The following is an 11,954-nucleotide window of genomic DNA, read 5'->3' on the forward strand; positions in this document are numbered from 1 at the left end:
ATATAAAGCCCCTAGAATTGTGAAACTCTTCAAGTTCCTCTTGGGTTATTCAGAAAGCCGTATCCTTTATATCAGAGGTAACCCAAGCATACTGATCTACCAAGTTCGGGTTCGGTCGCTGCATCATACCTACAGTAAGGGCACCACTTAAGTTAACTCGGGAGATCAAAAACCCGGAAGAAAGGAAAAAATAAAGATTATGTGTTGCTACATTACTATCTTACACTATTTCGTATCAGTCTAAGGACTAAATCCAAGAAGAAGGCACCTATGGTACCCTCCTAAGAACTACCTAACAATGGCAAGTCTAGCCCAGGCAGAGAAAAGTCACGAGAAAGTCAAAAGGAAACAAAACGCACCAGAAAAATTGCAAAATGCATGCAGCAACAGTGGTAGCAAAAAGCAAGCATGATAATCAACAACAAAAAAAATGCTTACTAGTAAATGAAGAAGGAATGAAGTAAGCACAAGTGTGATGGGATTCGCAGCAAGCAAGGCGCAGAATTTCGGATGCACAGTAGTGAGAAAGTGAAGAAAGGTGAAGAGAGTGTGTGAAAGAAGTGAAGAGGTTGCGAAGGCAAAGGGTGGAAAATGGTAACCGTCAGAGGGAGCGCGGAAAGACAGGGGTAAAATTGACTTTTCTCCCTGCTTTCAAAACAATCATAAAGAGCATTTAATGCTACAGAAACTGAAGCGCTGCCCCAAGCAACGGTTGGGGACAACTCACGTGCATTGGAGCCATGGACCTCGTCAATGGGTTCCGGACTGATCAGGACTCGACCCGAGTGGGCACGAGTAACTCGAACGCACCAACCACGAGCTTCTAGCTTCACGGTTTGTACATTGGGACACTGTTTCGCCCCAGCCCAACAAGGGTCCTGGTCCGACTGTGGACCGTCGACCCGCCGGGTCACTTGATCCAAACCTACAGGTGACCCGCGCACCACCCCATGCCCTGTTGGGGAGATCTGGCCAGCTAGCAAAAGCTTCCAGGCAAAAATGGGCCCAATTACAATTGGCCCCATTCGTCGACCCATCGATGACTTAGACGGTTATCCTCGTCGAGAAGCTTGCACCCAGGTCTAGATCCCCATTTTACACTTGCTCCAGTCAAATTACCACCCAAACCGCCCATCACCCGAGCATCCAGTCAACTTACCACCCAAACCGCCCATCAACCGAACATAAATGATTCTGAAGGCATATCACCACCGTCATAGGAGTCACGGTTTGGCTGAAGCCTTAAATAGTTAAATGTTGTTCCATCTCCAAGGCCATTTCCACCCTACACGGACCCACAACCACCACCACTCCCTCAACTGAAAGCTCATAAAACTACCCAATTCTGCCAATACCATACTACATGCAATATCAATATTCAGTAGACATAGCTACTGATCTGTTGAGTGTTTCCAATGTTGAAATCTTGCTGTGTATAAATGCAGTGGGTATCATCATTATTTGACTTCACTTCCCCTTTCTCACGAAAACGGAACACCACACGCGTTTTTAACTCCATATTTATAGACAAGACTATAGTCTTAAAGTATGGGAAAAGAGCAAAAGCAGGAGAATGCAATCATCACCACCATACCTCCACAACCCCAGGTTAACAACTTAACACCCTCTATCACCTACATATATATAGTCATATATTAAAAACATTATAATATAATAATAATAAAAGAAAAATAGCAAATCACACCCCAAACTCCCATTAATCAACCATCATGATGACATCTGTATTTAGATCATTATGTGCATGACATGAATATTGAATTGTGTTGCGAATGTGATGATGATCTTTACAGCCTCGTAGAATTGTAATCCAATGCGTGCCATCACCATCATCATAAGTTCATAGCCTGAACCTATCTGTGATGTAAAGTTACTCTCTTTTTCTTTTCTCTCACATTTACATGTGGGAGTGTACTCTGCAGGACAAAGGCCAAGAGAACCAATCGGAACCCCAAAACGACGATTCCGAGCCTGAAATTGAGGTCCCATTGCCTCTCACCGATACTTCCCGGGTATGAAAATTCCGCAATTCCCATTCTGCTTCATTGTCTCTCATGGCATTATGAAAGTTGTTTGAAAGTATCTGACATTGTTAGGGGAATGTAGGTTTTGTATATGTTGGGAGATTTCACCGCAGGGCCTGCGTTTAGGTTCACGCAATGGCTCCAATTGGTTCGTAAACGCACTGCCAATTCCAATTCCAATTCCTCTGGATTCCCCCACCGTCGCTGCCGTTCTGCCACCACCATGCCTTCTACTCCGACGTCAGTTGTTGCTTCCACCACTCACCATTCTCTTTCATTTTTATTTGCAATCATTGCCTCTGAAAATTTCAACAATGTCACTATGTTTGATTATTTATTCATTCTTTAATCCTAAAATCTACTAGTATCTGTGCTCAGCTCACTGGATTCCATTACTTTGGTTTTGATATGCTTTGAAGTGCGGACCCTGTGTATCTGTTGCTAATCTTCATCATGGTTGTTGTTCAGCATTGGCGAATCAATTCAGGGTGCAAAATGTGATACAGCCCCCGAGCAAACAGAAATTAGTTTGTGGGATAGGCTTGGGAAAGCTTCCATGTTGGACATTGAATCGAGTTCATTTTCTTGGGATAAGCTCATTTCGCTTCACCACATTGAACACAGCAGTAGCAATGAACTTATTGAGGATGAAATGAACAAAGCTCTTGAGGTTTGGATTTATATACTCATAAATCATAATATAATATGTACACTCACCAACGCGCTACTTGCTGTGTTTAATGGAAGGTCTTTAAGTATTGAGATGTGAATATGCAAACAGGGATAATATCTTTCAAGGCTGAGCTTGTCAATAATTGTTAGCTTCAAAACTCAGAAGTTAGAAAAAACTATAATTTCTTGCTGGTTTAGCTTCTGCCCAATTGATTGTCACTAAGTACTTCTGTGCATAGCATATGCACCTATCCCATTAATTCATATACTAGTTTATTTGTTTGTAGTATCAAATCAGAGAGAAGTGTATATGCATACTTTTTTGGTTAAAACTATTTTTATCTCATGTGCACTCATAGGTAACTGTAAATTCTGGAGGGGTTGTGTTCTTTGCCTTTTTCAACTGCGCTGGGAATGATGATGCTGTTTCAAAAGAAGCAGCAGCTGTTATAAAGATATCATCATCAAGAATGGCAACACAGTCTGAACGCCTTGGCTATGAATTTGCCAGGTGTTTAGGAGTCCAAACGCCACAGGTTGTTTGCTTAGTTTTATAACACAAACACCATATTGGCAAGCTTAGGCTATCGGATTGTGTTCCTACTCTATTCACTCTCTTCTGTCATTTGGAAATGCAGGCTAGAGTCATTCACAATACCAGTTCAGAATGGCACCAAATAAAAGAAGCTGCAGAAAAGGCTAAAGAAGCATCATCTGATGAGGGTGATGAAATTGGGGAAGTGACCTGTTTTGAACTTTTGGAAGCTCTTGAGCTTAGCAGATGTCTCTTTTTTATGAGGTGCAATCTAAGTCTGACAAATAGCTGATTTATTCTTTTGTACTCTGCCATTAGTGCCATTGAGATATAGATGTGCAAGTACTCACCTTGTCCCTATCGAGTAGGAAAATAAATGAAGTAATAAATGATATCTATAGAAGCTTAGAAGGATAAGGATATTAGGTAACTAATATTCCTATGAAGATGTCATTAACTAGCTTATTCTAAGTATTTCCTATCTTCTTGCAGTTATGTACATGGATCACCTTTGCTTGAGAACTCTAGTGCATTTGAGTCCGAAGAATTTGCAGAAAGTACATCAGCAGCTCTTGGCAGGGTGCTGATGTTGGACCTAGTCATCAGAAATGAAGATAGGCTCCCTTGTCGTGAACTTAGGTGGCGTGGGAATTCTGCAAATTTGTTGTTGGCTGAAAAGAAGATCTCTACAAATACAGATGCAATAGAAGCAGCCTTTGATTCTGCAATAAATCGATATAGACCAAAAGCGATTAGGGCTCTTCAAAAAGAAAGAAGGTCAACTTCAGTTGACAGCAGACTCATTTCTCATAAGCCTGACTTGATATCACAAGCTTCTGATCTGTCTGATATTTTAGAGTCTCCGAGATCCGTTGACATGAGCCTGGAGAGGCAAAAGGAATCTCCCGATTTTAACATTGTAGCCATTGATTCTGGCGTTCCTCGCCGGCCCCCTGCTGGAAAACGTGCAAATGACCAGGTTAATTATCCTAAGTTGGTTGAGTTGTTATTGCATAGTTCTGAGTTTGCCTCAAACCTTTTATATGATATAACTGGAGGGAAATTAGGATGTCCTCCACCAGAAGACATGGATACACTTGATACACATGATACACATGCAAGTGACATGACACCAGTAGTTCATGCATTTCGTACCGGATTTCGGTCTTCTCTTAGAGATTTGCAGGGTTTCCATATATTCCTACTAACACTTCACCAAAGACTAGATATCTTGTTTCGATCATTTATGAACATTATAAGCAAAATATCTTTGGGGGAAGGTGACAAAGAGGATTCAGTGGTACCTGAGTCACCTTCAGTGGCTACTGGTAGTAATTGTTACTCTCCAACCAGTAGGGAGAGGTTTTCTAATGATAACCATCAAGATTTTACTGATTCAGAATCTCAGAGATATGCTTCAAGGGCATCATCTTGGGGAAATAGAGATAGTTGTGACTCTGCTTCAACATCAAAAGAAAGTCGGTATGGAAAGTTCTATAGAGGAAATGGGGAGCCACTTCGCAGTCTCCGCTTAACAACTAAGATTCGTGACTTTCACAAATTTGCAAAGGTTGTCTCATAGGTAGCATAATATTGTTTACTGGTTGCATCGTTTTGGAGCTGCCAATGAAAATTTGATACATTTTTCCCCTTTGATTTTATGGATCAGAAATAATGATTCAGTTGTTATCTTTTGCAAAAGAAGACTTTTATCTCATGTCTATCTACAAAAAACTGGATGTTGTGGACATTGCATATGATTATGACTAAAATATCGTTTTGCTGCTTTCAGAAGTGAGAGCATAGATTTTGTGGATTTGTTTTGGCTATTTTGGTTTTGGAGATGCTATGAGTTCTCAAATTAAATATATTATGATTTCCAGGTCGATGCTGAATCTAATAAAGAATTGGAGCAGTGGAATGAAATGCTTAAAAGTGATGCTATCAAACTATGCCAGGAAAACAACTTCTATACAGGATTTTTTGAGGGTAGTGATAATAACATCATTGTTGATGCATATGAACTTAAGGTATCTTCATTGTCACTGATTAAGGATTCATATTTATGAAATATGAATACATTACCATTTTAACTTTCAGGTCAGACTTGAGCATATTCTTGAAAGAATTGCATTGATATCTGACGCTGCAAGTACAGAGAAACCATCTGCCGTTACAAGCACTGTGTTCATTGGTGGAGCACTAGCTGCAAGATCTGTTTATACATTGCAATACTTGGGAATCACACATATTATATGCTTGTGTACCAATGAAATTGGACAATCAGATACTCAGTTTCCTGATCTATTTGAGTACAAGAATTTCTCTGTAAGCAAGTCATATTCCAGATTCTAACTAATGCACTCAATTATTCTACACTCAACTATTCTATCTTATTTTTAAAGATCTACTTTATTTGAACTAGTTGAACTCCTCCCACTTAATTTCTGAACTATTCTTTTTTGTTCAACTTTTACTTTTAATTCTAATATTAGGTTCCCTTCAGGAAAATGTCTTGATATAGGTTCTGTTCGCCCTCCTATTTGGACAGGTGTATGACAATGAAGATTGTAACATCAGCAGCATATTTGAAGAATCATGTGATTTTATAGATCATGTTGAACAAAATGGTCAGAAAGTTTTAGTTCATTGCTTTGAAGGGAAAAGCAGAAGTGTGACAGTGGTCCTTGCTTACTTAATGCTCAGGAAGTAAGTAATGGTAAATATAGAATCCTTGGTAAAATAATAGGAGAGAATCGTATTTAAATATTTGAATCTTAGTTGCTATCAATTCTTCATGAGCTATTTATTTGAACAGCCATCAATTCTTCATGGTTTGATACAATGAAGTAACTAATATGATTCAGCATGTGGCCATTATAAGTAGTATATCTTCTCTGATATGTTGCAGGAACTTAACTTTATTAGAAGCATGGAATGCTCTGAAACGAGTTCATCGTCGGGCACACCCTAATGATGGTTTCGCAAAGATCTTACTGAAACTAGATCAGAAACTGCACGGGAAGGTGTCAATGGAGTGGCAGCAGCGGAAACCGAGCATGAAAGTTTGCCCCATATGTGGGAAGAATGCAGGACTAAGCAGTGGCTCACTGAAACTGCATCTGCAGAAAGCCCATAAGAAGCTATCATCTGGGAGTGTAGATAGTGCCATGTCAATGGAGATCCAAAAGGCATTGACAGCTTTGAAGATTAGCCGTGGCGGAAGTGTCAGCCCGACACAAAGGTCCTCTCATTCAACAGATGAGTGAATACAAGATACTGTAAATCCAACTTACTTTACTCTAGCAACAGATAGTAAGTATAGGAACTAATGAGGGTAAATATTTTACTTGAGCAGCTACGCCTGAAGTATAGTTTTTCTTCTGTCCATTTCTTCTAGCTTCTCTCCTGTAAAACCTAAAGGGTTAAAGGTTGCAACGTGTGGGGGTTATTATAGGTGAATGTTCTTCTAAGATGATATTTTCTCAACATTTGCATAGTTGTCTCACCGATAAATATGATAGTGATAGATAAAAATAATCATCAAATTTACTAATAAGATACTGTAACTAAAATATTTCATTATTGATACATAATTTACTGATAAATACAAGCAGATTTCTGTTTATGTGAGAGGGGAATATCACTTTCAAATTGAGAGCGTGCAGTTTACTTTGAAAAAGGTTCGAATACCCAAAGAGCATACTGCTTTGAGACCTCTCGGTAATCAGTTATCATACAATTAGAGATGGCATGTGACGGTGATCGGTCAAACTGGGCAATGACTTCTGAATTATAATGCACTTTTTTTTTATCACTTTTCTTTCTTTTCTTTTTTTGGAAGGACTATTACTGAATACTGATACACTTCAGTTATAATAAACATGATATTCTTAATCTCTTTTTTCGTCAAGTGTTATTTATCGTGTTTCGATTAGTTTTTTATTTTATTTTACTATATATGACTTACCCTAATTAAATTAAATATCATAATTATAGTTTAACAATGTAACTATTCTTTTTAATTCTTGGGCTACTAACTTGAAATAATTAAGAAAAAAAACCAGTAATTTGTATTTTGTAGTTCACCGTAATCATGAATAAGTGAATATCGTGCTTATGATTGGAAGAGTAAAGACATCCCGCTTCCACTAAAATTGTACATTGATGCACAATATCCGAGGTACGGCGCAAGTTCTCATTGTCATGGTATTGGTCCCTGTTCTATTTTCTTTCTTGGTGAAGGGCAAAACACGCCCTCGGACTACCAGTGTTGAAATGAACAGCTGTAGGTTCATTGTTGACAACTAAACAAAACTAAGACTGACTATGTTCAAAATGAAACAAACACAAAACATCTTAGACAAAGGCATTAACGTTACACAGGAAGAGGCTCGGGTAGTGAATCCGGGGTACCACTGCTACCATTGAGCACGATCACATTGCCATCAGAATCAGCATCCACAATAACAGAGTCTCCCTCTTTGATCTCTCTAGCAAGCATCTTCTCTGCCATGCTGTCCTCCAAAAGTCGCATTATCGCTCTTCTTAGAGGCCTAGCCCCATAACTAGGATTATAGCCCTCCTCAACCACTCTCTCTCTGAACCTCTCTGTCACCGAAAGATCAATATCTTTAGCTTTCAGCCTCTCAAACACCTCCTTCAGCATTATGTCAGCTATCTCCTTCACCTCAAGTTTCGTGAGTTGCCTGAAAACGATCATTTCATCCAGCCTGTTCAAAAATTCTGGTCTAAAGTATTGCTTCAGCTCCTCGGTCACCAAGCTCTTGATTCGGTTATAGCTGCTGTCCTTCTCATCGTATTCGAGGTCAAATCCTATTTTGCGGCCTCCCTTCTCAATCACACTACTTCCAACATTTGATGTCATTATAAGAAGTGTGTTCTTGAAGTCCACAGTTCTTCCCTTGCTGTCTGTTAGCCTTCCATCTTCCAGGATCTGAAGCATCATATTGAACACATCAGGATGGGCTTTCTCAATCTCATCGAAAAGTACAACTGTGTAGGGACGACGCCGAACTGCCTCGGTCAGTTGACCACCCTCAGTATAACCAACATATCCAGGAGGGGAACCAATGAGTTTTGACACCGTGTGTCTTTCCATAAATTCACTCATATCAAGCCGAATCATGGCTTCTTCAGAACCAAAGTAGTATGCAGCCAGTGCTTTCGCCAACTCAGACTTTCCCACACCAGTTGGCCCAGAAAAGATGAAGCTGGCAATTGGACGATTAGGGTTCTTCAATCCAACCCGGGCTCGACGGATAGCACGACTAATGGCTTTTACTGCTTCATCCTGACCAATGACTCGCTTGTGTAATGTCTCTTCCATCTTGAGAAGACGATCGGATTCATCTGTTGATACTTTCTCGACAGGAATACCTGTCCAAGAAGAGACAATGTGTTGTATGTCAACTTCAGTCACAACTGGACCTGCATCTCCTGCCTCACTCTCTGCCTTGCTCATCTCCTTGCCTTTCTCAACAAGAGCTGAGATCTGTGCCTTGAGATCCATTTCTCTATCTCGTAGCTCTCCAGCCTATAAAGAAATGCATGCTTCATTAGTCAATTAATTGATGTGAAAAAACCAACATACTTTCTGTTAAACTAAACAAAACTAGAAACAGAGACAAATAAAAGAAAAATGCCCTCCATCTCTATTGTACAACTTTATGAGTGAGATAGTAAGTAAAGCAGTACCTTCTCAAAGTCTTGGTTGCGTACAGCTTCTTCTTTCTCCTTCACAATCTGCCTGACCTCCTTGTCAAGTTCCTTTGCTTCTTCAGGTAACTGTAAGTACATAAGCCCAATTAGGATAACAGTGGACTAAAATAGCAATTCTAGTTAAGACAAACAATTTACCTGTGCATGTTGAAGACGGACTCGAGAACCAGCTTCATCAAGCAAATCTATTGCTTTATCAGGCAAAAATCGATCACTACAGGAGACAGCATTAATTATAAGCTAGAAAACACTTATGATATCCCAAAAAGCAGTATAGGTTTGGGTGTGGGTGAGTGAACCAGCATTTTGATTAATCTACTGATATCAAACAGCTATATTAGACTTCCCAAATAAATACAGATAGAAGTAATACAATTCAAAGAGGAGAATTTATGCTCAATTTCAGACGATTAAATGATTCTACATCAAGTTTAGTAGAATGGTTGAAATTTAAACATGAAAAAAAAGGTCTGATCCAGCACTATATTAAAAGACAACTCCACAGAGAAGGTGTAGAATAATTATGACAAACCTGATATATTGGTGTGACAACTGTGCAGCAGCTACAAGGGCTTCATCAGTATAGCGGAGCTTGTGGTGAATTTCATAGCGCTCTCTAAGTCCTCTCAATATTTGTATGGTTTCATCCACAGTTGGCTCTGGCACTTTAACTGGCTGGAATCGTCTTTCCAAAGCTGGATCCTTTTCAATGTGCTTCCTGTATTCATCCAGTGTCGTAGCTCCTATACACTACATAAATTTCAAGCCAAATACATAGTTAAGTGACATTTCTTTAATTGGATCAAAACATAGAATAACCAGAACATAAAAGAGCAACTCTTGTACCCATGTTGTATTTTTATAATTTAGTTCAAAAGGATGCAAAAACAAATTATTGTCAAGGTCAGACAACCAAGTAGCCTCCTTTTTCAACTTGTTAAGGAAAATGACTACCTGCAATTCCCCTCTAGCAAGAGCTGGTTTTAATATGTTTGCAGCATCAATCGCCCCTTCAGCTGCTCCTGCTCCAATCAGAGTGTGGACTTCATCAATAAATAGTATTATCTCATCACTCTGTTTGATTTCCTCCATTAGTTTCTTCAGCCTCTCTTCAAATTCTCCACGATATTTAGTTCCAGCTACAAGCAGTCCCATATCAAGGGTTATAACCTAAATCATGCAGAACAGAGGGCTGCTCAATAGCGTAGAAATGAAAAGGCATATATGGGTAACTAGCACAAGTGAGAGTATAACATACGATCAATATCAATTATAAAACGGATCACCATTTACATTCTACAGAGAGAATAATCCTGCTTACCTTCTTTCCCTCTATGGTTTCAGGAACATCCCCATTTGCAATACGTTGGGCAAGACCTTCAGCAATAGCTGTCTTCCCAACACCAGGTTCTCCAATAAGGCAAGGGTTGTTTTTGGTACGACGACCTAAAATTTGAGTGACACGTTCAATTTGTTGCTGCCTTCCGACAACAGGATCCAATTTTCCCTGAGGTTGGAAGGAAGAAGATAAATAAATACAGAATGATACCTAATCTACAATCTTCATTGAAGAAGACTAGGAAAAGCCAATTACCTCCTCTGCTAACTTAGTCAAATTTGTGCCATACTCCTCCAAAGTCGGCATCTTATTGCTGCTACTACCTGAGCCTACAGTAGCACCAACACTGTCAGCACTCTCACCAACCATGCGGATAACCTGCATCCAACCCATAGAGATTATAAGATTAAGAAAAGGAAGTTAAGATAAAAATATGCATATATATCGGAAATATGCAGAAAGGAAGTAAACAAAGCCATAATACTAGCCTGAGTGCGAATATTAGCTGGATCAGCACCCAGGTTTTCAAGAACACGTGCTGCTACGCCTTCACCCTCACGAAGGAGACCAAGAAGCAAGTGTTCAGATCCAATATAATTGTGACCTGCAAGTTAGTCAATGTTAATCAGGGTAATTCATCCAATCCTCTGCTCCTTTACTTTGTTCATCCAATTCAAAACTCATCAAACCTTAACTGACTTTTCAAATAAAAAATAAATAAAACTCATCCATTCATGATGTATATCCTATTTGAATAAAAATTGTATCTCGGGATAAAAATGACCCTTTTTTAATCATTCGTCTATAAAATATGATCTTGACCCAATTTAACCAAATCATTCCTACCACATTTTAGGCTACATTAAGTCAATAACAACAACCAAAAAAAAACTCCAAAAACTGCTAAGTAATAGACAAATGGGTGACGGTAAGCAATTTCTCTGTAATGGACATCTTCTGAAAACTACTTAATTAGATATATGAAATAGCAAATAAAGGTAGAAAGTACTTACCAAGCTGACGAGCTTCATCCAGTGAGAGTTCCAGAACACGTTTTGCACGGGGAGTGAATGGAATCTCAACAGCAACAAATCCACTACCCCTTCCAATTATCTTTTCAACTTCTACACGTGCATCTTTAAGGTTAATCCCCATAGACTTTAGAACCTTAGCAGCAATTCCAGTACCTTCACCAATTAGCCCCAATAGAATCTGTTCTGTTCCAACAAAATTGTGACCAAGTCGTCTTGCCTCCTCCTGGGCCAGCATGATTACTTTGATTGCTTTCTCCGTGAAACGCTCAAACATGGCTTTAGGTATGCATCTGCTAGCCCTTGCTCTCCTTGAAGAAGAAGCAGTTAACACCTTTGAATGCAAATCTTGAACATGTCTCGACTTAGTATCCAAAGGATTAAGAGTACGTAATCCTGAGAAACCTATCAGCCTTGATCCAGGCACTTGTAAGGCAGACATCATTACCACTGATCTTTTAAATTTTCCTAATCCCCTCAGTTGACTATGCCTTTGCCTAGCCACTAGGCCAGGTAAATTAATTGACTGAGCCAAAACCGTCGGCATGATTTCTGAACTGCTGGCTGCATTTTTCAATTAACCATAATATTAG

The 11,954-nt window shown here is 39.4% G+C and overlaps 2 protein-coding genes across 3 annotated transcripts in view; one reads left to right on the forward strand and one right to left on the reverse strand.

The window, feature by feature from the left end:
• Positions 1–1,109: 1,109 nt before the first annotated feature.
• LOC107480104 (dual specificity protein phosphatase PHS1-like) lies at positions 1,110–6,740 on the forward strand. 2 transcript variants are annotated; one of them, XM_016100219.3, is made up of 11 exons: positions 1,110–1,608; positions 1,941–2,030; positions 2,125–2,282; positions 2,511–2,712; positions 3,074–3,250; positions 3,353–3,513; positions 3,742–4,819; positions 5,133–5,279; positions 5,350–5,577; positions 5,801–5,958; positions 6,161–6,740. In XM_016100219.3, exons 1-11 carry the CDS (start codon positions 1,549–1,551, stop codon positions 6,516–6,518), a joined length of 2,817 nt encoding a protein of 938 aa, XP_015955705.1. In that variant the 5' UTR covers positions 1,110–1,548; the 3' UTR covers positions 6,519–6,740. The 2 variants fall into 2 exon arrangements, with proteins under 2 accessions (XP_015955705.1, XP_020994367.1); XM_021138708.2 differs by lacking the exon at positions 1,110–1,608 and adding an exon at positions 1,705–1,856.
• Positions 6,741–7,346: 606 nt separating this feature from the next.
• LOC107480105 (chaperone protein ClpC, chloroplastic) overlaps positions 7,347–11,954 on the reverse strand; it is a 5,695-nt gene continuing 1,087 nt past the window's right edge. The window contains exons 2-10 of the mRNA XM_016100220.3: positions 11,344–11,925; positions 10,819–10,934; positions 10,586–10,708; positions 10,313–10,498; positions 9,946–10,161; positions 9,524–9,741; positions 9,130–9,205; positions 8,968–9,057; positions 7,347–8,806 (exon numbers count right to left, since the gene is read on the reverse strand). Of these exons, the coding sequence (XP_015955706.1) occupies positions 7,628–8,806; positions 8,968–9,057; positions 9,130–9,205; positions 9,524–9,741; positions 9,946–10,161; positions 10,313–10,498; positions 10,586–10,708; positions 10,819–10,934; positions 11,344–11,908 (2,769 nt within the window). The 5' untranslated portion in view covers positions 11,909–11,925 and the 3' untranslated portion in view covers positions 7,347–7,627. The remainder of the gene's footprint in view (positions 8,807–8,967; positions 9,058–9,129; positions 9,206–9,523; positions 9,742–9,945; positions 10,162–10,312; positions 10,499–10,585; positions 10,709–10,818; positions 10,935–11,343; positions 11,926–11,954) is intronic.

Source organism: Arachis duranensis, chromosome 3 (assembly GCF_000817695.3).
Source record: "Arachis duranensis cultivar V14167 chromosome 3, aradu.V14167.gnm2.J7QH, whole genome shotgun sequence".
NCBI lineage: Eukaryota > Viridiplantae > Streptophyta > Magnoliopsida > Fabales > Fabaceae > Arachis > Arachis duranensis.

Coding starts and splice junctions, on each gene's coding strand:
- LOC107480104 (XM_016100219.3), top strand. CDS start 1,549: ATGGGAAAAGAGCAAAAGCAGGAGAATGCAATCATCACCACCATACCT. Junction 2,031..2,124: donor CTCTCACCGATACTTCCCGG/GTATGAAAATTC, acceptor AGGGGAATGTAG/GTTTTGTATATGTTGGGAGA. Junction 5,578..5,800: donor TTGAGTACAAGAATTTCTCT/GTAAGCAAGTCA, acceptor CTATTTGGACAG/GTGTATGACAATGAAGATTG.